The sequence below is a fragment of the Schistocerca nitens genome, chromosome 5 (assembly GCF_023898315.1).
Source record: "Schistocerca nitens isolate TAMUIC-IGC-003100 chromosome 5, iqSchNite1.1, whole genome shotgun sequence".
Lineage (NCBI taxonomy): Eukaryota > Metazoa > Arthropoda > Insecta > Orthoptera > Acrididae > Schistocerca > Schistocerca nitens.
In genome coordinates, this window is record NC_064618.1 from 361,537,865 (window position 1) to 361,564,347 (window position 26,483).

A 26,483-nucleotide genomic window follows, 5' to 3' on the forward strand; every position below is an offset into this window, starting at 1 on the left:
CCACCAGGAGACATGCCCATGCAGGATCCAGATGACCATCATCTGTTGGAGCAACTCTACTCGCCTCCTTCTCCTATGGACGTGGACACATCACCCATGTCTCTTGTTATACCAACCAGACTTGCCACAACAGGCAGATTGGTGCACGGGGCCCCAGCAGATTTGAACCCCATGTCTCCTGTCATCTCGACTCGTTATCATCGGGGACACTTCCGTCTGTACGGGAAGCCTCCTCCTCGAGACTTTACAGATAGTCAAACAACACCTGTGGACGTTAGCAATCTACAGGCCACCTCCATCAAGACCTGTGCAAAAACGTCAAAGGGGGGAAATGTGTTGAGACTTGCCGATCTTTCAAAGTGCTGCTGTGCAGTTACGCGCATCCTCTACATGCGGCGCTGTCTGCCAGCCATGAAGCAGCAGCGCCACCTAAGCGGCCAGCCAGCCAGCAGATGCTAGACTCAGACTCAGTTATGATTTGACTGTTCAAGTGTACACACGTCTTACTCTGTTTACTTGATCTGTGACTTTCATGTATTGCGCCTTCCTTGAAATATATTTATTCAACTTGAAGTTATAACAGAGACCCTAGGTATATTTTTAGAGGGACTGATCATCACTGCAGATGCGACAACCACAGGTGGCTAGGCTGTACAGAAGGGACTTCTTGGTGTGAATGGGTGGCAACTGTCGAAGTGGAGGTATTGCTGGTGGTTAATAGGTTTGATATGGATGGAGGTACTAATGTAGCCATATCTGAGCTTTAGATCAACATCTAGGAAGGTGGCTTGTTGGGTTGAGTAGGACCAGGTGAAGCAAATGGGGGAGAAGTTGTTGATGTTCTTGAGGAATGTGGATAGGGTGTCCTCACCTTCAGTCCAGATAGCAAAGATGTCATCAATGAATCTGAACCAGGTGAGGGCTTTAGGATTCTGGGTTTCTAGGAAGGATTCCTTTAGATTGCCCATGAATAGTTTGGCATAGGATGGTGCCATGCAGGTTCCCATAGTTGTATCCCGGATTTGTTTGTAGGTAATGCCTTCAAAGGAGAAGTAATTGTGGGCGAGGATACAATATCATCATTTCAAAGAAATTCCCTCTATGTCTATTGTGCCAAAATTACCTTTATGGGGTGTGTTTCACCCATTAAAATCAAAATTGGGTGAAAAAAAAAAAATAAAAAAAAAAAAATACATATTGCATTATTTTTCCCCCTCTACACACCCACCAAGTTTCATCAAGATAATTTATTTACACTTACAAGGGAACATCCCCATCGCACCCCCCTCAGATTTAGTTATATGTTGGCACAGTGGATAGGCCTTGAAAAACTGAACACAGATCGATCGAGAAAACAGGAAGAAGTTGTGTGGAACTATGAAAAAATAAGCAAAATTTACAAACTGGGTCGTCCATGTGTAATATAGGCAATATTAAGGGCAGTATGAGCTGAGGAGCGCCTTGGTCCTGTGGTTAGTGTGAACAGCTGCAGAATGAGAGGTCTTCAGTTCGAATCTTCCCTCGACCGAAAATTTTAACTTTTTATTTTCAGTTTATGTGAAAAACTCTTATGTTTTCATCACTTTTTTTGGAGTGATTATTACATCCACAAGAAAACCTAAATCGGGCAAGGTAGAAGAATCTTTTCACCCATTTGCCAAGTGTACTAGTTAGGTGGGTCGACAACATATTCCTGTCATGTGACGCACATGCTCGTATACAAAATATCAGACGTGTTTTTCTGTGGAGGAATCGGTTGACCTATGACCTTGCGATCAAATGTTTTCGGTTCCCATTGGAGAGGCACGTCCTTTCGTCAACTAATCACATGGTTTTGCGGTGCGGTCGCAAAACACAGACACTAAACTTATTACAGTGAACAGAGACGTCAATGAACGAACGGACAGATCATAACTTTGCGAAAATAAAGAAAGCAAAATTTTCACTCGAGGGCAGATTTGAACCAAGGACCTCTCGTTCCGCAGCTGTTCATGCTAACCACAGGACCACAGCGCTCCTCACCTCACATTGCCCTTAATGTTGCCTATCTTACGCATGGACGACCCAGTTTGTATATTTTGCTTATTATTTCATAGTTCCACACAACTTCTTTCTGTTTTCTTGATTGATCTGTGTTCAGTTTTTCAAGGCCTATCCACTGTGCCAATTTATAACTAAATCTGAGGGGGGTGCGGTGGGGATGTTCCCTTGTTAGGAATGTTATCTTGATAATAATGTACATATGCTTGTTATTAAAAGTATGACCACATGGGTTATTGAGTGAGATTTGTGTCTGAACTGAGGATGTCATGGTGGGGAGGAAACAACTTGTTATCTGGAATGGAGAATCAACAGTAAATGTAGCAGCAACTTGAAATGAGCCCCAAGGGAGTATGCTGGGACCCTTGCTGTTTATGTTGTATATTAATGAACTTACAGACAATGTTAATAGTACATTTAAATTTTTTGCAGATGCTGTACAATGAATACAGTTCTAAAAAAGATGCAAAAATATTCAATCAGATCTTAATAAAGTTTCAAAGTGGTGCAATGATTGGCAACTTGCTTCAAAAGTTCATAAATGTAAAATTTTGTTTCTCATAAAAGGAAAGAATATCACATATTATGACTACAGTATCAATGAAACACAACTGGAATCCATTAACTCATACAAGTACTTGGGTGTAGCACACTGTAAGGATATAAAATAGAATGATCACATAGGCTCAGTCATAGAGAAAGCAGGTAGCAGACTTTGGTTTATGGGTAGAACACTTGGAAGAAAACAGGCAACATTAATAATCATAGGCTTGTTTCACCCAAGAGTGTCACAGAGATGTTGAAAGAAGAAATGAACTTGCAGACTCTTGAAGGCAGATGCAGACTATCCCATGAAAGTCAACTTATAAAGTTTTTTAGAATTTACTTTAAGGGATGTGTTATAAACTTAGTCAATTGGTATAAGAGGCAGTGACTGAATTCAGATTTTGTAATAACAACTCTTTGTTTATCAACCATGAACAAACTCATGATAGCTTTAGAGGACAAAAGTCTACCCTTGAGTACAACTCAAAAGTCGCTCTTGGCAATGTGTAGCCGTTTCCCACTATGATGAAGTCTACAGTCGTTGGTCATGGTGATAAGCTAAGAGGTCTCGAGGATGATCAGCAGCACTGTATCATCTGGCTGTGAGATTGTGGACCATCAAGACACTGGTCTGGCTTTCAGGAATGACTGACAGGTGTCCAGTGGCTGATGATCCTGGTGAAGATATGAGACGGCACTGTCTGATGGATAGTGGCAGTGGCAGGCATTGTGGTGTGAAGTGCAGACTCAAGGCACTGTCAGCTGGGTTGGAATCTGGAGCAGAACTGGTTGTCAAGGGACTGAGCAGTGACGTAAGTACCAGACAGCAATTGTATACATGCACAGCGTCACATGGGCAAATGCTGATGTGTCTGCAGAAAGGTGCCTGTCACTGCAAGTCTGATTACCAAGACCTATGTGCCACATTTTGGCATAGCTTACAGCCCCACACATGGCGGCAGCTGTAGGAGGCGTGGCAGTAAGCAGCCCAGCAAATCTTCCATTGAAAAACAACTGCTTGAGGTTAAGACTGCAAGGCACATTCACGAGCATGGCTGCCATCCGTGCATACACTACACTCCACCTCTCTTAAGAGAGATGCTGAAAACATCTCAGAGAAGCATGGCACCCAAGGGATGAGTCACTGGATAGTTGCCACAGCAGGCTGGAATGAAAAAAAAAAAAAAAAAAAGGACAGTCAGTCAATGGGTAAATGTGTGACTAGGAAACAACGGTAACATGCTGAGTACTCAAACAAAACATTATGCAGAATAAGACTCAAACACACAGTGTAAGTTGCATGAATACACTGAAGAGAACCAGTAATGGACATAGGTGATAATGAGGAATGCCAGGCATAGGAAGGGCTGGGGGAGTTAACAAAAAGCCGCAACCCAAGACCCATAAAAATACATGACGGGATTGCCAGTACCAGCGACACTGGCCAGAACAGCTGCAGAGGAGGCAGAGGTGGTGGCTGGGAAAGGTATCAAGAGGGCTGGCTGTGACAATGTTGACAACAACTGTGGACGTGGCTGCATGGATGGCTGTTTTACTGCAAGTAGGATCAGTTGAGTCAGCCATTCAAACAGTCATGGAGGTGGCAGCAATGGTGGCAACATTTGGCAATGGTATCGTGAGGCAAGCCATGATATGGCTAGCTGCAATAGGGCTGATGATGGCAGGAGGGTCTGCTGCAACAGGGCTGGTGAAAGACTGGGTGTCAAGTGTCAACTGACATGGTGACAAACTGATATCAAAGGGCTGACAGTGAGAAGTCAATGTCTGATGGCATTACATTCAAGGGCTGAGCTGATACTGGAGAGACATCTGGAGAACTCTGTGAAAACACTGTGGGAAAGAGTGTAGAACCTAAGAAAGTAGAGAGATGCTCCTTAGTAAATCCAGATTTGCCTGACCCCAGATTGGAATGACCTTTGCAATGATAGATCTGGTTATTGAACAGACATGGTAGATAGAAAGACAAGAAATACACCTACACACTACTGAAAACAACACAGACCAACAACCTGAAGCAAGAGAATCTATATGGAACAAGACATGAATGGACTGCCCAAATTATGCAAAAGAGAGTATCTTGCCAAGAATACCAATTGCAAAGCAAACATCTACCCCAAGTGAGAAAAATACACCAATGAGCAGAGACATGGAACACAAGAAAGGGATAGTCCATACTTAGTACATAGGTGGACACACTCACACTGCAGTAGTGACAGTGAGTGTACATCCGCCCCCGGTAGCTCAGTGGTCAGTGCGACAGCATGTTAATCCTATGGACCCAGGTTCGATTCCCGGTTGGGTCAGAGATTTTATCCGCTCAGGGATTGGGTGTTGTGTTGTCCTAATCATCATCGTTTCATCCCCATTGACGCAAAAGTCACCGAAGTGGTGTCAAATCGAAAGACTTGCACCAGGCGAATGGTCTACCTGACGGGAGGCCCTAGTAACACATAATTTCAGTGAGTGTACAATAAACACAAATATGCTGCCTCATCAAGAAGAACTAGCACAGAAGCAAAAATGCATCAAAAACGAATGAAGGCACATCAAGAAACATTAATACACAAGGGAAAGAGTGGCTTTGTTGTCTCTGTTCTGTCTGAGCAGACATATCCTTGGGAAGAGAACCTGCCTGGCTGCACCGCCCCAGCCCAGCATTTATAAGAGGCAATTAAATGAAAAGTGTACACCACACAACGTGATCATGGAATGGTTCCATTCAAAAGTAATCACCACAAATGTTAAAAAATTTATCCCAATGGGAGATGATATGATCAAGTCCTGTTCCATAGAACGTGGTCAGCAGCTGATGGATTCACAACCACTTATTCTTGCACTTCCTTGTCTGACTGAAACAGGCATTCATGCATGTCTTTCTCCAGGTCACCAGAGATGTGAAAATCATATGGTGAAAGATACAGGCTGTATAGAGGATGGTGCCGTGTTTCTCAATGAAATTGCTGCAATGCAGCCTTTGTCTGATTGAGATTATGGGAATCGGTGATATCATACAACTTACCAGAACTTGTGTGAATGGCTTTGGATTTTTTTGGTGTGGCAAATGTCAGATGTTTCCACTGTTGGATTTGCAGTTTGCTCTTGGGCTCAGAATGGTGGCACTATGTAAGGTCATGATGGCCTTCCGTTTTCAACTGCAGGGGCCCTCTTTTCGTTGAGTTCAAGTGTGTGGTCACAATCAATGTACAGCACTATGAAGACACTTTGCAGAATGTGAGACGTGCCATAACATCTAAATTCCCAAGAATGCTATTGAATGGAATCATCCTGTTGCATGATAATCCCAATCCTGCAGTGCCAAATGGATGAAGCAATTTGGGTGGGAAACACGGTAACATCCTCTGTCCAGTCTGGATCTATCACAATTTGTTTTTCATATCTTTAGCTTCCAGAAGAAAAACAAATGTGGACCCCGGTTTTAGCCAGATGAGTCAGTGTGGTTGTTGATCCATCAGCAGCCAACCATTTTCTACAACTCAGAAATTCCCTATGGGATAAATGTTTTAGCTTGTTTGGTGATTACTTTTGGATGGAACCATTCCATGGTCCTATTGCAGCAGTTCAGTTATCATTTGACTGGCCCTCATACCACAGTATGAATCCATGAATGTACTCCAATCTCCTATGTTTCACTTGCATAGAGATCATGAAAACAAATTTAGACTATTTACAGCATGTACAGAGGCGTTTAAGCAATCATTCCTTCCATGTTCCATATGAGAATGCAATGCGAAAAAGCTCTAACAACTGGTACAATGGAAAGCAGCTTTTTCCATGTACTTCACAGTGGTTTGCATAGTGCAGACAGAGACATAGAACCAAATGAAACTGCCCAAGGTGGTGACAGTTCTTAAATCATTATACGACTCAGAGGGATAACTCACAATGCAGGTCTTAAAGAAATAACAAATGTCTGAAACAAAGTTCCTGATACTGGTGAACAGTTTCAATGGAGAAAAAATTCCAGGAGTACTCTTTTTATGGCACTTTTTATGGAGATTGTCTTGTGTGTAGGTATTAATAGATGCCATCCAGTACTGGCTTGTTCCTATCAGCTAAGCAAACAGCATTTTTAGCATAGCATTGTACACCAGTATTTTGTCATTTCTAGCAACAAGCTCTCTGTTTCAACTGTGTAAAATCAATTAAATGATTGTCACTGCAGTGTGCCACCTGCACTTTCATAAAAATGCTAATGCATGTTTGTTTTATATAATGCCTGCCTTCAGAAAATAGGTTTTTAAGGGAGGCAGGGGTTGCTCCTGAAATACATCACACAAAATACAAAGTTACATTATGTGTTTAATGGGTGTATTACAGAGGTCTAAATTAAATTGAAATAACACATTCTACAAATGCCAGAGACAAGAATTTCAGAGAAAATTCTGTATTACAGTCCTTCAGGGAGAAAATCCATGGAGATGCTGACAACAAGGTGCTGAAGATGGAACCAGCTGCACAGACCAAAACTGGAAGAAAAGAATCATTTAAGTTTCATCTATTGGTATAGTGTGGTTTAATTCCCTCTGATAGTGTGCAACTATTATCCACTAATAGCTGTTACTGTAGTTTCAAATAATTTACAGAAATGTGACCAGGTAACATACTTGCCAACGACCGATATTTCAATGGGTGATCAACCTAACATTCACAATGTACAAATGAAACTAGAGATCACTGTGCATGGCAACTTAAATCCTCAAGGGTGAGTGAAGCTACACCAACCAGAAATCAAAAGATAACATATGCAGAAAGACAACACACGCCATAAACAACCAACAACACAACAATTTGTCTCGTCTTACAACACACACCATAAACAACTAACAACACTACAGTTTGTGTTGTCTTTCTGCATACACTGTCTTTTGATCCCTGGTTGGCATAGCCCTGCCTACCAAGGGTTTTATGCTGCCATGCACAGCGATCTCTTGTTTCATTTGTGCCTTGAAAATGACAGGGCGTTCACCTGTACAAATATCAGTGTTTTTTGAAGATGTTATCCACATGCATTTAATACAGTGGAAGAAGGAAGGAAGGAAAGAAGAAAGATTAGGATTTACTGCTCCACTGACAGTAAGGTCATTAGAGATAGACCACAAGCTCAGATTGTTTCAGAGTGGGGGAAGGAAACTGGCAACACCCTGTCAAAGGAACAATTTCAGTATTTGCCTGAAGCAATTTAGGGAAATCACTGACACCTAAATAAAGATGGTCTGGTGTGAATTTGAATTGTTGTCCTCCCAAATGTGAGTGCAGTGCACTAACCACTGTGCCGCCTCACTTGCTGAGACATTGTAGGAAGCTCAAATATCATGCTTTTATAAGATTTCCATGAAGTATTGTTAATTTCCTCCAATTCTGATCAACTCTGTTACATTTTTCTGTTGATTTATATTAAATTAAAACTCTAAATATCTTAAGGTTTACATTCCTAACTATGAAACAAGCTAAATGTATTTTGCTTGAACAGTCCATGGGTGTACTGCCAGACCATAGTGTCCAACAGGCACAATATTTCAGCGATCAGACGTGTCGCCATCATCAGGTGCACTGACAAACTGAGCTCATGAGGTTGAGTGGCCATCTTAAATCCCCTCCCCCTGCGAGGCGTTCTCTCCATGGTCCGCGCCCACGGCCATGCGTCGGTGGTTGCTGAGATGCTGGCGTCGGTGTCTGTGGTGGCGTCAGTGTAATTGCCTCGTCCACCCTGGTTGCCTGTTCGTTTTCTTTGCTGAGCATCTGAGAGGAGAGAACACCTCGTGGGGGGAGGGAATTTAAGATGGCCACCCACCCTCAGGTGCTCAGTTCGTCAGCGCGACATGTCTGATGGCCGAAATATTGAGCCCGCTGGGCACTATGGACCGGCAGTACACCTGTGGACTGTTTGAGCAAGAAATACACTGGGAGAAACTCAAGAATAAATGTATCTTGTTTTACTGCTAAATCCTGCTTGCTTACTCTCTTACATATCAATTTCTGCAGATTCCAACATGGAGGAGGTCAAAATGAATCTTTCAATCTGTAGGACGGTGTGTGCTGCTGTCTCTCTTCCTACTAGATTAAAACTGTCTGCCTAACCAAAACTTGAGTGTGGTCTTTTCCCTTTTGTAAGCAATGCTCTAATATATCTAGGCACAACTCATTTTAAACATTCATACCTACAATACTGCTAGTACTTCTCATACACTTTTTAAATTTGATCTAGCTGGACTATTACTCTTGAGAGATGGGATTTAAATAGTTCTAGATGAACAGTGAATGAATGCTGAGTCACTGAAGGGCACTACCTGCCAAAAGCAAGAGACCTAGTTTGAATCCTCGTTTGACAGAAAGCTTTGATCTTTCACAAAGTTATACCACAGTATGTGGTGGAATTAAGTATTTTGGAAACAAACCAAAGGCTGTGGCTACTGTAGTCTCAACAATATGCTGTCTCAAGAGTATCAGTTCAGCAATGTATGTGAATGATCTGTACAGTTTGAGAGGCAGGAGTGAGGTACTAGGAGCATTAAAGATGTGAAAGTTGGTCATGAGTCACATCTGGACAGCTCAGCCATTAAGAGCTTTATGCATAAATTTAATAACCCTGATTCAAAATCCAACTGTGTATAGAGATTTAATCAGTCAGGAAACTTCATGAAATGAAACTGTGAAATAATAAAGAAATCTTTAAGTAGACCATCTGTATGAAACTGTAACTACTGTCATTAGTGATAGTCTGATTACATAATATTAGTCACATACATTAGTTTTGATGCATTTGTTCTTCAAATTGCTGCAAATTGACACACTATTATACAAAGAAAATAGTTGCCGTTTTTTCTTGACAGCACTGAACTACTTTTGCTTATTATTTTTTAAATGTCTGTACATAATACAGAACTTACATAATACAAAAATTATGGTTATGGTTTTATGCAGTCCTACCCCTAAATACTACGGCAAGGGTACTGAGCTTTGCATCATTAAATTTGGGATTTCCCCCCTGAGAGTCAGAGGTGCAAAACTTACTGTACCCTTATCATCTATAAGGGAGTAAACATTTTGGCAACCATGTTACAGGTTATGGTTATAAATAATACAAGTACACATATTTTTATATGTATGATATTATGTGTTAGTGCAAATATTTGTCTTGTGTTCTACTGTGTCATTGAGGTACTCCTTGGATAGTGTGCAATGATTGGAGTTAACCAGCAAAATCCTTTACATCACAGCAAGTACGCATGGAGCTTCCAACACCACACTGAAGACCTGAGGAGAGCCTTGGAGTCAAGACTGGTCAATGACAATCTTATTCAATAATGGACATATAAATGTCTCTGTAAAAAAATCTGCAGTTCATTATGGTGCAAGACTTAACTCAAATATGATATGCGTAACTGGATGAACAAAACAAGTCCAAGTTACTTACAATACTTGAAGTTCATTTCAAAAGAAGAAACTTGAGAAGAATTAATATGTAATGCCTAAATCAAGCCTATATGAATGTTTTTATGATTTTTGCCATCCAGAAACCTCTCACTATCCACTCACCATTGTCATACTTTCTGTAGAGGCTCCTTAGTACAGGGGCATCAGCATCTTTCTAATGAGTCTCTTGGAGACATAGGTTAAATGGCCTTGCATAGTATCAGTCCTGCCACTTGTACATTGAAGACATCAATGTTTTGCTGTTGTGCAGGAGCCAATTAATGGTGAAGTTTGTCATTGTCTTCGTGTAGTGATGTGAACCAGTGGTAGCTGGAAAAATTTCAGAGACTTTTTGGTTCCCTCTGGCATAATCACATAGAAGCTAAGCTCTGTAGTCTGATGGCTCCAGAACTGTGTTTTTTCTTTGTTTCCATCCTTTCTTATAGGTTTCTGTTCAATTGGTGAATAAAGTACATGTATAAATAGCAATGCATAGAGTTTTAATGTAGTTTGTTTAGGTTTTCTACATCATGAGGAAGACTAGCTATTGCTATATTTTCTAGTGTGCTTTGGGAACACAGAGCTTATTAAAACATTAATTCTGGATGTATATCTGCATTTACAAATCACAAGCATTAAATTAATAAACTGTGTCTGTGTAGATTCAGCAACCTGTTTAGTTATTTCAGTGTTGAGTGAAAAGCTGTGGAAATTGCAATTTTTAATTACCTTAATCAATCCCTTACATATGGGCAGTCTCTGCCCCACACTACATTATTTTGTCAGCATTTCATGTAAACTTGTGGCTATGAACACCATGTACTTTCGTCAATGCTGTCATGCTGCATTTTGCTTGTCCACCACAGGTAGATTGGTGCACCTTCTGATCAGATTTGGGATATAAGATTGTACTTTCAGATATATAAACCCATTCTTAGTGGAGTCAGACAAACCAATGGAAGATACTATTAATTGATTTTTTCCACAGAATTCACTGCCATTGACCCTGTTCATAAAATTTTGCATGCTTTATGTTCCCTCATCCTTTAATCTTGTAGTTATTTAGTCATTATTTTTATAATATCCATATATATAAGTTACTACACCCTTACTCTAGCTTAAGAGTAGTGCAGCTATATTACAATTGGATATTCTCACAGTGTTTTGGTTTTCATGTGATAAGTCATTTGGATTGCATTACAATTTCAGTATGGAGGATTTATTGATGGCCTGTGAGGTCCTTCAGGCATTTGTGTATATGGAAAGAAAACATCTTTAGACAGATGCCTTTTGTTGTTTATCTATAGTGAAACTATTTTACATCACTGAAGGAATCTTGTTACAAATTTTCATTATTTAATTGCTTTTGTTTACTCTGGAGACTATCCACACAAATTTACTTGCTTGGCTGGTTGCTTTAGTATCCAATAGGCCATATGAACTGCTGTGATTATTTTTCTTATATTACTAAGCTCCACTTTGGTGTAAAAAAAAATCATTTAATATGACTGCAAACAGGAATATACAGAGGCATAAAAAGATAATTTAAGAAGATATTTCTTCTGAGCAAGAGCAACACAAATTTCAGATTGCCTGAGTGCAACATGAAAATTTCACATCTAGCACTGACAATGTTGACCATCAATGGACAAACTTAAAGGGTGCTGTACAATATGCCTTAGACAAGTGTGTGCTGTGCAAAAATGTGAGGGATGTGAAAGACCTGCCACAGTTTAACCACCATATTAAAAAGCTGATACAAAAGCAAAGAGAGCTTCACTACAAATTTAAGCATAGCTGAATGCTCATGACAAATAAAACTGAACAAAGCTAAAATTAACACAAAGAAAGCCATGCATGAAATGATCAATAAATCTGAAAGTAAATTTTTATTTAATGACTCATCAGAAAATCCTCAGAAGTTTTGGTCTTCTGTTAAATCAGAAATACATCAAAGCCATCTGTCCAGACACACTGTGACCATAATGACATTGACACAGAAGATGACAGAAAGAAAGCCAAAATGCTCAAATTATTTTTCAAATCTATTTCACTGAGGTAGATTTACAGCAGTTCCTTCTATAAACCACTGCATGAATGTTAAAGCGACTGATACTGAAATAAGTGAACGTGGGACAGAAAATCAACTGAAATCACTCACCAAAGCAAAGGTACTGGACCTGATAGAATTTCAATACAATTCTACAAGGAGCATGCAACAATACTTACTCATCTTCTAGTAACAGTTTACTGTAGGTTGTTGAAGGAGGGAAGCATTTCTAATGGCTGAAAAAAAGCGCACCTCATTCCTGTTGTCAAGAAGGATCATAGAACAGATGCACAAAACTTTAGGTCTATACCTCTGACATCAGTCTGTTGTAGACTTTGGAACATCTTTCACACTCGTGCATTCTGACATTTCTGGCGGCTAAAAATCCCCTCTGTAGGAATCAACATGGGCTGCAAAAATAACAGTCATGTAAATGCAAGATTGGTCTGTTAATCCTCGAGACCCAGAAAGCAGTAAATACTGGAACTCAGGTTGATGCAGTGTTCCTTGACTTCTGGGAGGCATTCAGTACAGTTGCACACTGCCATTTAATTCACAAAATGGGAGTGCACAGAATATCAGATCAACTGTGTGATTGGACTGGAGAGTTTCTAGCAAACACAATACAATGTATCATTATCATTTGGGTATACTCTAGTGGAGTGTTACTGGAGGATTACTTTTCTCAATATATATAAATGACTTAGTGGGCAGATAAGTTGCAACACTAGAAAACTGTAGAGAATTACAGGAAGTCCTGCTAAGGATCAATGCTCAGTGCAGTGATCGGCAATTGATCCTCAACATACACTAATGTAATGAGTTGTGCATAAATAGGCAGAATGACCTATTATTGTGCAATTATACAATTGCCAAACAATCATTGGAAGTGGTTATATCCATAAAATATATAGGAGTATGCATACATAGTGATTTAAAGTGGAATGACTGAATAAACTAATGGCAAGTAAGGCAGATACCCCACAGATTCATTGAAAGATCCTCAGGAAATGTAGTTCACTCACAAAGGAGTTAGCTTACAAAACACTCATTTAACAAATAGCTGAATACTGCTCATCTGTCTAGGATCTGCACCAGATAGGACTTACGAGAAATAGAGAAGACGCAAAGAAGAGCAGTGCATTTTGTGGGTTCATTGAGTGTGTGTGAAAGAGCAGTGCACTTCATTACAGGTTCATTTAGTTAAGTATGAAAGAACCATGGAGACACTCATTTATCTCAGAGGCTGATGCTGCAAGAGAGGCATTCTGCATCATGGCATCATTTATTGTTAAAAGTTTCATGTCTGTACATTTGTAGAAGAGTCAACCAACGTATTGCTTCCTCATACATGTATCTTGTGAAAAGAACCACAAAGGTAAAATTAAGACAGATTTGAGCTCACATGAAGGCAGGCTTACCAACAATCTTGCTCCCTGAGACATGTTTGGAACAGGAACAGGAGAAGCCAGAAGTGACAGTGGTGTACAAGGGAACCCTCCACCACACACTGTACGGTGGCTTGCAGAGTACAGATGTAGATGTAAACCATACTGAAACTGGACTGTAGCAGAGAATTTTAGGTTTACCAAATCTGAATCAACCACGCCCTTGTTGGACTCCCTAAAAGGCTTGCCAACAGTGTTATTCATAACTCAATGTGCTGCTTTTTGATTATTATGGATACAGCAAGCATTACCACATACCAGAATATGAGTTTTGCTGTCACAAATATAGTTAAAGAGGAAGCTTTAATATATTATTATTATTATTATTGGTTAGTTACTTAAAAATTATTCTTTATTATTGGTTAGTTAATTAAAATTATTCTCTATTTATTTATTATTATAAATAAATATTCTTTATGTGTGCTTTTATTTTAATTATTGGTTTAGTTACTGGTTTTAGTTTGTTTAGCTTAGTTCCTTATTTCCTTTTATCTTTACTCTCCTGAAAACCTGGAAAACATAAATATTTTCATTTCAAATACCACAGGAGAACAAGAGATGTATTCTGCAGTGTGGCAATCTCACAGAAATTCCTCGTCGTTACCTGCTCCACCTGAAATCTCTAAAACCTGTACTCACTATGCAGATCGTAAAGCACAACTGTGTGCTATTTTGTTTGAAGAGTCTGTATGATAGGCCAACAATTTAGCAAGTTAAAGTTTATTAATTTGGAGATAATCTCTCAACAAATTCTGACCATGGAAAATGCAGCTTTGTACTATTGTTCCAAACTTCACCACCGAGTGATCTATGTCTCGTAATATCTGTACCGTAATAATTAACTAATTTCGGTATGGAGATATACACGCCTTGAATACTTGATGTTAGTTATTGGATTTTATTTTGTGCAAAAAACTATTTGAACATTTACTATATACTATAATTGTGTCTCACAACAAAGCCCGTTCAAAGTAATTTGCTATTTTTGTCTGCTGCTCAACAAAATGTGCAGTGTTATTTGTTAGCAGGAGTTAGAAGTTAATGCAAGATCTGAAAATCTCATAATTTGTCTATTGAACACAATTTTGTTATCAACTTACATTTTAACACACTGTCGTGTATACAGCATTCTTTTTTGTTTTACTTAAATGATTTTTCATGAATGTAAGTGGTAAAAGTAAACTGAAAGACAGAATCTACAAAACTGTAGTCTGATTTGGGTTATTTATTATAAAGAGTAGAAGGAACAATTACTGTAAAAGAAGATATATTAAATATACTTACAGCTAAGCCAAGATAATTATGGGAACAGAAATTCAGTATCTTTGATTTTTGGCCCTCAATAGTAATTGGAACTTTCTGACTTGAGGTAAGGACGTGTTCCTGTTTCCATGCATCTGCATCCTTTATGTTTTTAAGCTCCTCACACAAAATGCTCTTAAGAGCTGCAGCTGCATCTGAATGTGCACCTCGAAGAAATGTAATGCTTTTCACTCGCTGTTTGAAAGAGAACATCACTGTGGGCAGGAAATACAGAAACATTACATGACCAAATAATAAGCAAGGATATCTGTTAAATGAAAAAAATTATAAATAAATCTAAGAAAACACAAGTTTGTGATGTTTTCTATACACAACTGTCAGCAATGGATATATGTTTCAGGAAATTCATGACTATTAGCTGCAATAGAATAATTTATTAATTTTCTCCTGGCTTTGATCACTGACCATCATCTGGCATGAAAAAACAAGCTACTGCAAGTCACGTATCAATCATGCTGAGCCATACAATCATATTAACTGTCAGTTTCATGAGCAATAATATAGAAGACCATTACTTTTCATATCAACAACCTTCCCAATGCGCACACAACAGGAACCTACTGTGTGCATTTGATGAAGGTTGTTGACTTATGAAAAGTATTGGTCTTGTATATTATTGCTCACAAAACTGACAGGTATTACAATTGTATGGTTCTATATGATTGATATGTGACTTCCAGTAGCTAATTTTTTTGTGCCAGATGATATCAGTGACCGAAACCAGTAGCAAAATAATAAATTGTTTTAATGCAGGCAAGTGTCATGAATTTCATGAAACAAGCTGCCAGATCAGATTTCTTTCACACTCTATGCTTCAGAATTGAGAAGTAGAATATTTATTTATCCCTGATTATTTATGGTAAAACAGACTTTGGATTTAATATGTGGCCAGAGAGAAGAAAGTAACAGAGCAAATCTTATCCATCAGCTTTCTGGAGGGCCCTTTTAACTTGTTGGATCCACATTAAACCCTTTAATTTTCCTACATATGCCAAAATTTTCCGTAACTCTCTATGTTGGGAGTCTTTGAACATGTCCATAAAATTTTAATCTTGTTTTTTTATGTTTGCTGCAAGGCTTCACAAGCTTTCAGTTGTTTTATAGAATTTCAGTCTATATTCATCCTCCATTTTTTTCTGGGGCAATAATTTTCTCTATTATCCTTCATTCTTTCATTAAAATCTTTTCAGATCACCTTTTTGTTGAAAATTATATTTTCACTTAGATACAGAACTTCAGGTTTGGTCACTGTGTTATAATGTCCAACATTTGTTTCCCTTGACATGTGCTTTTTGTTGTAGAATGTCATGCTCTCCTGTACACTGCCAAGAGTTTCTGTAATTGAACACACTGTTTCCTTTACTAGACTAATTGGTTCTATGATTGCACTGAGATACTTGACATATCTTTAATTTTCCCATACCTCGTGTTTAATTTCTGAATTTTAAATTTAGTGCAGATTAACTCACTTCTTCAAAATCAATTTATAGGTGTATACTCTGAGAGCTTCTGTCTGTTTGGTTGCTCTGATTTCACTGTTTGCTTGTTTTGCTACATTTCCTGTGAAAGCTAAGCAAGAAATCTTAGTGACATTTCCCTCATTAATTTTACTTTGAACTCTGTGTCTGTGAGCATTTGCTTGTTGATGCTTACTGTCTCTGGATATAGTTCCTGCCATTCTACAATGTCATAAAGAGATTGTCATACAACCAAGTCATGTACATTCTTGTAGTTAATAAAAGTGTGCGTGACTGGGTAGTTCTGAGTTGCTTTATATTTCAATACTGTTTTTAGGTTGAAGATCTGTTCTGCACATGAGCACTCTAGTTCAAAGCCACTTGCAATCTTATGTTCAAGCTGTGTTTGTGTTCTTTGAAGTAAACATGCTGAGAATATCTTTTATACGTATTGAAGGAGAGAGATCTTTTCATTATTATTTATGTTTCTTCTGTCACTTCTCTTGTGGAGTGGTTGGATAAGTGTATACTCCTGATTTTCTGCAAGTTTCTCTGTATGCTGAATACCAATGATGATTTGTATAAGTTCCTCAAGTGTGATCATCCCTATGTGCTTCAGTAATTCTGTGATGGTGCCATCTTTCCCATATGGCCTGTAGTTTTTCAGTCTAAGGTAACGTTTAAAGATTTCACCTTCAGTTGAGATTTTGAGTAATAATAACTAAGAATCTCCCTGAGAAATCTTGAGGGTGGGTTCTGGACAGCTGAATAGCTCAGATAAGTATTGCACTGTTTCTCTACAGTGTTGTGACTCGTCAGACTGAGTTTGCTGACCTGCATTCTGGAGCATATGTTCTGTGATGTGTATATGCAGATCTTTCCTTTGATTGCCCTATAAGAGTCATAGTGTTCTTTTCCCTAAAGTTCTTTGTAGAGTCAAATTGTTCTTTCATGTGTTTCCATTTTGACTGTGTAATTTTGTCATCTGCTTTCTTATCTGAAAAAAGTGTTGTGGCGGCAGCACCGTCCAACGCACGAAGGGCTGAACAACGGCACTGCCGACACAAGCAGGGGCAGCTGTACCGTTACGCGGAATTTCGGCAACGGTGCGTCGCACACTGGACCGCACGGGAACAAAGCTGCCCCCAGTGCGAGCTAGTCGACGGGACACGACAGACGTCTCCCCAGTTCTTCCGCCGCGGACCACGTGCGTCGAGTCAACGTGACTCCGCCGTAAACGCGTACGCGCGGTCGCAAACGCAGTCGCCGTTCAATTGCCCTTCGTTTCTTCGCGGACGTTACGGCGCCTCCGGTCGCGCCAGGAGCAGAACATTCGGTGACGCGGCCTTTTGTCTCGCTCGGTCCACGCGGTCGCGCCACGGCTCGTCACTGGAGTGTACACCCTCCGGGATCGGTGACCGAGCCGTGCCGCCAGTGCAACGCACCCGTATAGACGAACATCAGCGAAGATTGTTATGTGACATTTATTGTAGCTGTAGGAAAAATAAATGTGTCCAGTCTCGAAACCGCTCTAGTCGTTCATTGCCACAAAGCCTCTCCCATGAGCATAGTGCGTGGGCGCGGCGATAAACGCCGGTTCACTGCACATGAGCGACTGTAAGCGGAGATACTACACGTTCCCGCTTCACAGGTGACCCCGACGTGATCTGAGGCTAAAAAAACACGTGGTGACAAACGTTCGTCGGTACGAGAGACGTGGAACCGCGAGTAGGCTTGCGCGTATACGCCCGCGCCGAACAGTGCTCCGTAGTAATTTTTTTTAACTAACTTTTTTTTGTATTGTTTTTTGTGCGCGTTTGTTTTGATCGCAGACTGCTTAGTGTTATTTTTTTTTCTTTTCGTGTGTTTCCCTTGTGTTATTTTCACTGTGTACTTTCCTCTTGTACGAGTATTCGACTCTGAACTAAGATGGCGACACTAGAGGAGTTGCAAAAGACCATCGAAGAACTGCTCGCACGCAACACGAGGCTAGAGAGTGAGCTCAGTGTAGTCCCAGCTCAGGTGCAGGCAGCGATAGCCGCAGAGACGGAGATGCAGCTGGACGCCGTCGCTAACTTGGCCGACAGGGTGCACGACGCGCTGACAACGGCGCCTAGCACCGCGGCTGCGGCAGCTTACGACTCCGTCCCCCCACCTCCGTGGCGGCAAGCGCCTCCCGCACCCGCATCGGATGCCGACCTGCACCAGCTAGTGCAAAACTTGACCGCACAGGTGGCCGCTCTCTCGACGCAAGTCGACCGGTTGGCGCGCTCGCAGCAAGAGGGCAGCACGCGCCGCAGCGGCAGCAGACCGGGCGACAGGCGGCGCGGCTCGCGCAGCCGGCAACGCAGCAACAGCCGCTCCAACGGTACCCCGCCGACGTCACAGCACGCACAAAGCGGCTACTGCTGGTACCACGCCCGCTTCGGCAACGAAGCAACCAGGTGCCGCACTCCTTGCTCGCACCCAAACGCCAGCTGCGACCGGACCTAGGCGCACCCGGCTGCAGTGTGATATCGAAGCGTCTGTTTATTGCGGAACGGGGGGCAGGCGTGAGGTACCTCGTCGACACGGGCTCGGACCTCTCGATATTCCCCCGTTCTATGTTACGAGACCGCAGGCGGGCCGAGGCACTCTGCCTTACAGCGGCGAACAATTCCGCTATTAAAACCTACGGCACACACAGCCGCAATATAGATCTAGGCCTACGGCGCACGTTCTCGTGGACTTTTACCGTGGCTGACGTCAATGAGCCGATCCTGGGCGCAGACTTTCTCTGCCACTACGGGCTACTAGCCGACATCGCAAACGGCCAGCTCATCGACGCCACAACTAATTTAAAGATAGCGGGACAGCGCCGGCAGGCTGCATACTACAGCGTTAAACCCGTGAAGTGCCCCGGACCGTACGCCGACATTCTGGAACAATTCCCCGACCTCACCCGCCCAGCTGGTGCACCGAGAGACATCAAACATTCGACGGTGCACCACATAATAACCACACCCGGACCCCCCACATTGTGCCGCCCACGTCGACTCGCGCCGGACAGACTCGCAGCAGCAAAGGCAGAGTTCGAGGCCATGCTGCGGCAAGGCATCGTGCGACCATCGAGCAGCCCATGGTCATCGGCGTTGCATTTAGTGCCCAAAAAAGACAATTCGTGGCGCCCGTGTGGGGACTATCGCGCCCTTAATTCGCGAACGGTGCCGGACCGCTACCCAGTCCCACACCTTCAAGACTTCAGCTACGCCTTGGCGGGCTGCGCGGTGTTCAGCAAGATTGACTGCGCAAAGGCGTACACCCAAATTCCGGTGGCGCCCGAAGACATCGAAAAAACGGCCATCGTAACGCCCTTTGGGCTTTTCGAAAGCCTGTTTATGACTTTCGGTCTTCGGAATGCTGCCCAGACTTGGCAGCGGTTCCTGGACGGCATCTTGCGAGGCTTGCCATTTTGCTTCGCGTACCTCGACGACATCTTGGTGTATTCCAAGTCGCCCGAACTCCACCGCCGCCACTTAACGACCATCTTTCAGCGCCTGAGTGAAGCCGACATCGTCATTAACCCCGCTAAATGCGAGTTCGGCGTGACGGAAATTGAGTTCCTCGGCCATTTAATTACGCCCACCGGATCGACACCGCTATCGGAGAAAGTGAAGGCAATACAGAACATGCCGCGTCCGCAGACGCACAAAGAATTACGACGTTACCTCGGCATGTTGAACTTTTATCGTCGACACCTGCCCAACGCCGCAGCCGTGCAAGAGCCGCTGACTAAGGCGTTACAAGGTCCTACCTCAAAAGGAAAGACCCTCGTGAATTGGACAGACGCAATGGAGCAGAGCTTCACGGGCTCAAAAAGGAATCTCGTGGAAGCGACGCTGCTCGCGCACCCTGTACATGACGCGGACTTAGCTGTTGTCGTGGACGCCAGCCAGGCCGCCATCGGCGCGGCGTTACAACAGCGCGTCGGCGGGAGTTGGCAGCCTCTCGGTTTTTTCTCCAAAAAGCTTTCCGATTCGCAACGTGCTTGGAGCGCTTATGACCGAGAGTTGCTTGCGGTGTACGCGGCGGTGAAATACTTCCGACCGTCCGTAGAAGCCCGACAGTTCATCGTTTTCACCGATCACAAACCAATTACCCACGCGTTCGAGAACAACCACACTAAGTGTTCACCGCGCCAACTCCAGCAGTTAGAGTACGTGTCGCAATTCATGACTGACATTCGACACATTTCGGGGATAGACAATATCGTCGCCGATTGTTTGTCCCGAGCGTGTGCCGTTATTTCACCCCCTGTGAACTTTGAGGACGTGGCCCAAGTACAGGAGAGTGACGAAGAACTGCACCGCTTCCGTCACGACACTTCCAACGGCCTGCAACTGGAGCTGGTGCCTGTCCCCGGCTCCGCACGGAAGATTTGGTGTGACACCTCAACCGGCACGCACCGACCGTTCCTCCCGGAGAAATTCCGGCGCAGTGCCTTCGACCGTCTCCACGGACTGTCACACCCCGGCACCAACACCACTGCGACGCTCGTGGCTGCGCGTTTCGTCTGGCCCGGGCTTCGGAAGGACTGTCGTGAATGGGCGCGCACTTGCACCGCATGTCAACGCGCCGAAGTCGGGAGGCACACCCACGCACCCGTGGGCACCTTCCCGGACGCGACACGCCGTTTTGCGCACGTTCACGTGGACCTCGTCGGCCCGCTTCCTCCCTCACAAGGCAAGCGGTACCTCCTAACGATGGTGGACTGCTTCACTCGCTGGCCGGAAGCAACGCCCGTCGCGGACGTCACAGCCGAGACCGTCGCCACAGCATTCGTCGACACCTGGGTGGCACGCTTCGGATGTCCCAGTCACGTGACAACTGATCGTGGCCGACAGTTTGACTGCGCGTTGTTCACGCACGTCGCCAGACTGTGTGGCACCCGGTTACACAGGACAACCAGCTACCATCTGGCGTCGAATGGCATGGTCGAACGGTTACACAGGACTCTCAAAGCCGCTCTAACCTGCCACGACACCTCATGGCCAGAGGCGCTTCCACTGGTGCTGCTCGGCCTGCGAGTCACGCCGAAGGAGGAGATCGGCGCGTCACCCGCCGACCTCGTTTACGGGCAATCTCTGACAATCCCGGGCGATTTTGTCGAAGATATAAAACTCCCACGCGACGCCGTGGCACCCACTCTGGCGGAACGTCTGCGCAGTCACATGGCCGGCCTCCGAGCACACGCACCGACGCGGCACGGCACCGGGAAGATATTCGTCCACGCCGACCTGCAGCGCTGCACGCACGTCATGTTGCGTACCGACGCAGTACGGCCACCTCTTCGACCGCCCTACAGTGGACCTCACCGCGTGATCGCCCGAGGAGACAAAACGCTGGTCATCGAGTGCAACGGAAAGCCGTCGACAGTGTCAATCGACCGCGTCAAACCTGCCTACGTCTTGCCCGCTCCACCAGCCACGCATTTCTTTGACCCGGCAGAAGATCTGATCACGGACGACACTCCCTCTGCCAGCGGTCAGACGGAACTCGCACCCGGAGCCGCCGGTGACGCACAGCTGCAGCCTGCTGTCATCGCGCCACCACGTGCGCCTCCCACCACCACGCCCAGGCAGCTGGTACGGCCGCTCGGACCGCGCCCACCACAGGCGCACCGGTCGCCCCCACCACAGCCGCCAGCGGACTACGTCACGCGCGCCGGCCGCCGCGTCCGATTCAAACGGCCGTGCTGCGTCGCCAGCGCGCCACGACACCCAAACAGGCAATCACGCGCCCGAGCCGCCGAACGCCGTCAGAATTCGGCGCCCACGAGCCGCCGTCCGCTGTAGAGACCCGACCTCCAGCTGCAAGTGCTTTCGCCCGGTAACTCCAGTCGAGCCCCGGACACCGTCTCCTGCGTTCGTCACAGCTCCTGGACCCGCGTTCGCGTCGTTTGCCTCCGCCGCGTCGGGCGTTGAGGCCGGATCGGCATCCGCGCCAGCTTACCGCATTCGTTTCTCCGTCGAGCTCCGGACATCGCGCTCCACACCGCCCGGCTTGTCCGTAGTAGCTCCCGGACCCGCGTTCTATTCCGACGGCAACGCACTCGCGCAAGCGCCTTCGAGACGTCACCACCAATGACCTGCAACGCGCACCTTCACGCGCATCGCTACGGACAGTCGCAGCCAGTGCCTGCTGCCGCTGTCACTAGCCGCCAGCGCGAGGACACGCCCACCGCACGCTCGCCGGTCCGGCGCGCTGACGTCACGGGCCGCCGCCCTTCCAACGCCGACCGACCCCCACCAAAGCTGCCGCACTGCCATCACGCAGCGCGCGAACTTTAAACACACGCGCGCCACCGAACGATCGCCGCGTTTTCGCAGCTACGGAGCTCCGCTCTCCAAGGGGGGATCTGTGTGGCGGCAGCACCGTCCAACGCACGAAGGGCTGAACAACGGCACTGCCGACACAAGCAGGGGCAGCTGTACCGTTACGCGGAATTTCGGCAACGGTGCGTCGCACACCGGACCGCACGGGAACAAAGCTGCCCCCAGTGCGAGCTAGTCGACGGGATGCGACAGACGTCTCCCCAGTTCTTCCGCCGCGGACCACGTGCGTCGAGTCAACGTGACTCCGCCGTAAACGCGTACGCGCGGTCGCAAACGCAGTCGCCGTTCAATTGCCCTTCGTTTCTTCGCGGACGTTACGGCGCCTCCGGTCGCGCCAGGAGCAGAACATTCGGTGACGCGGCCTTTTGTCTCGCTCGGTCCACGCGGTCGCGCCACGGCTCGTCACTGGAGTGTACACCCTCCGGGATCGGTGACCGAGCCGTGCCGCCAGTGCAACGCACCCGTATAGACGAACATCAGCGAAGATTGTTATGTGACATTTATTGTAGCTGTAGGAAAAATAAATGTGTCCAGTCTCGAAACCGCTCTAGTCGTTCATTGCCACAAAGCCTCTCCCATGAGCATAGTGCGTGGGCGCGGCGATAAACGCCGGTTCACTGCACATGAGCGACTGTAAGCGGAGATACTACACGTTCCCGCTTCAGTGTTGTTTAGCCTCAGGAATTTTTTTGCTGTTACATTTCTGAAAGGATTTCTCTCATTCAAACAAAGTGTCTTCACATTCAAAGTCCCATAAATGGTTGTCATATTCTTCTTCGATGGGATCAGCTTTTTAGCTTTCAATATGATCTTGGTTTGGAACTGTTCTGCAGGTGCCTGCCTTTTGTTTCTCCCACTACTCTTTTATATTAATTCCTTCAATCTTTTATGTTTGAAATTTTTGGGGATGTGTTGTCATGTGGTACATTCTCTCTCAAGTAAATTAATTTTGATGCACAGAAGTACTGTCATTTGCAACTCTGTAGACTTATACATCATGAACTTCTTTCTGTTTTGGGTACATGACCAATTTGATATTCACCAGTCAATTGTATGTATGACCTCCAGGTCTTTTACTTTCAGAGGTTTTTCCTCAGTGAGATCAACGTGATTTTTAAATTGTTGCCTGACACAACACAATGAGTCTACTCACATTTTTCGTGGTCAATTTATGTAGTGGTAAGTTACCAAAAAGGTTTTGGTGTTCTTTTCCCTGGTAAGTTGCAAGTTGGGTTCACCTAGTGGAAGTCTTATATCTTTGCCAGGAATTTTTGACATGTTTTCTTCCACTTTAGTCCAAAATTGTTGAACTCTTTCACAATATTTGTTATCACTGTTTGTGAGTGCATGTGCAGTAATCAATGGGTACTTATTTGCAATCTGCACATGCATTATCATGATTCTTTTGTATACAACTGTAAATTCTTTAAATGAATTTACTATTTTCTTGTTTATGACAAAAGCCATACCTAAAAATGAGTGGCATCTATTTTGACTAGCTTGTCTGTTTTCATTTAAAAGGTAGAGCAGTTATCATAAACTCTAGCATCTTCATCTGTGAAGAGCATTTCCTGATGGGCTAGTATTTGTATCTTTTGTTGATGTAGGTTGTGTAGTTTGCCTGGTTGAATCAGGATGTTGATGTTCAAGGTTCTAATGTAAGTCGGGTTCTTTGCTGGTATTTTGCCAGAGAATTACGATTTCTCTGTGATCATGGTAACCCAGGTAACATAGAAACCAAATACTTCATTGCCGTTTGCTGATAGGTGTACTGGTTACCACTAGGGATAAAGTTATTCTTGTTCTCATGAATTATGAATGCTTGTAATCATGATTTTGGTGAGTGTTTCAACTGAGGGTTAAGGACCAGTGTTTGTAAATTCCTGAAACATAAAATTTACAGCCCTACTATTCTGGATATAGAGATGTCAATCACTTTGCTACTTGTTCCAAGTCAGATGCAAATTGGATTTTGTTAAAGGAGTTGCCTGTTCTCCTGCCATGCCAAAATCCACTCTTTCTGCCATCATTAAGGTTGAGATCTTCACTGTCACTCTACCAAGCAGCTGTTAGAGGCTACCATCACTCAAGTCAGATGAACCTTTATTGTTTTTAGGAGATAGTTACTCCCCTCACTCACACTTCTTCACCATTTACATGATGAGGTCTTGGGCTTGGGGTCAGTATAGTGGAGCTTGAAACTTTCATTTCTTCTTCTAGTTGTGTGAAGTCCTTTTAGAGAGCATGTTTTAGTTTCAGTTCATAATCGTTTGTTGTTCCTCCTCAGGGGACACCGCCTTAATGTAGCACTGTCCGTGCGGGCGAGGAGGTTTGCGTGCTCCAGATCTGGAGGGCTATGCCGGCGGTAGCATAGCTACCAGCAGGGTCACCCATGCCAGACAGGCCAAAGGGGAGGAGCCAGACAAAGTGTGTCCCACAACAATCTATCGCTCCCCTTTCCTATCCCAAACCTGTCCTCACCATTTCCTTTACTGTCATTCCCTGGTATATGTACAAAAGGGCAGAAAGACCTCTAAGGCGTGGAGAAACCAATCTTTCTAAACCCTGAATGAAAAATCCTGGTCCTCCAGGTTGGGAGTTGGTGACGGGCTACCAACCTGTCCTGGAAAAAATAATCACCGGTACTAGCATCACAGAAGAGCCTCGGATAGGACTGATCTCTGTAAAACAACCTAAGCAAGAACAAGGACTACGGAAGGAAATACAACTAGGGACCTGGAATGTCAGAAGCCTATACCAACCTGGGGCAGCAAAATGTGTAGTAAGGGAGGCAGATAAGTATCAAATTGATCTATTGGCCCTGCAAGAAACAAGGTGGACAGAAACCGGAGCTACAGAAATGGAAAACTATGTCATATTCCATGGAGCCTCAGAAACAAACCACTCACTAGGAACTGGTTTTGCAGTGAAGAAATCACTCTGTACCACTCTAATAGATTTTAAATCAATCAACCCCAGAATCTCACTCCTAACCATAGGCACGGGAAAACACAAACTAACATATATAAATTGTCATGCCCCAACCGAAGAAAGTGATGACACCAAAAAGGTATTTTCTACGAGGAATTAGAAACGGTTTTAGACAATGTACCAAGTGAATATTACAAAATTATCCTTGGAGATTTTACTGTGAAAATAGGGAAAGAAGCATCCTTCATGGGGACCATCGGAAAGCACAGTTTACATGATGTGAACAGTGATAACGGCACTAGGCTGGTTAGCTTTGCGACTGCAAAAGGTTGTTTATAAGTAGTACTGATTTCGACAGGAAGAGAATATATAAAGGAACCTGGGTGTCTCCAGATGGGAAAACAGTGAACCAAATTGACCACCTAATTGTAGAGAAGAGAATAAAGAAGTGGATACAAAATGTTAGAACGGCAAGAGGTGCGGAATGTGGATCAGACCACTTCCTTGTCAGAGGAAGGATGAAAACAATATGGAGAGCCAGGAAGCACAAAAGAATGCAAAGAGTCACTCGATATGACCATGAGAGTCTGACTGAAGATAATATAAGAAGAACTTTCAAGATAGCACTAACAAACCGTTTTGAGGCTTTGAATGAAGAGGAAGGAGATACTGTGGTCGATCAGAACTGGAAGGCGATTGCAGAGACCATTAAAGAAACAGCCCAAGAAGTAATATCCCAAAGCGAACTAGGGGAAAAAGAGTGTGGTTCAATGAGGAGTGTGAGGGAGCTATCAGGGAGAGACAACGGGCCAAACTACTGTGGATACAAAGCACTATGCAAGAAGAAGAAAAATCGAAG

At 44.0% G+C, this 26,483-nt stretch overlaps 1 protein-coding gene across 1 annotated transcript in view; it reads right to left on the minus strand.

Moving 5' to 3' along the window:
- Window positions 1-15,280, minus strand: part of LOC126260457 (2-amino-3-ketobutyrate coenzyme A ligase, mitochondrial-like) — a 181,414-nt gene extending 166,134 nt beyond the window's left edge. Inside the window, exons 1-2 of the mRNA XM_049957785.1 lie at window positions 15,268-15,280; window positions 14,824-15,056 (exon numbers count right to left, since the gene is read on the minus strand). Coding sequence (XP_049813742.1) covers window positions 14,824-15,056; window positions 15,268-15,280 — 246 coding nt within the window. The remainder of the gene's footprint in view (window positions 1-14,823; window positions 15,057-15,267) is intronic.
- Window positions 15,281-26,483: the final 11,203 nt, after the last annotated feature.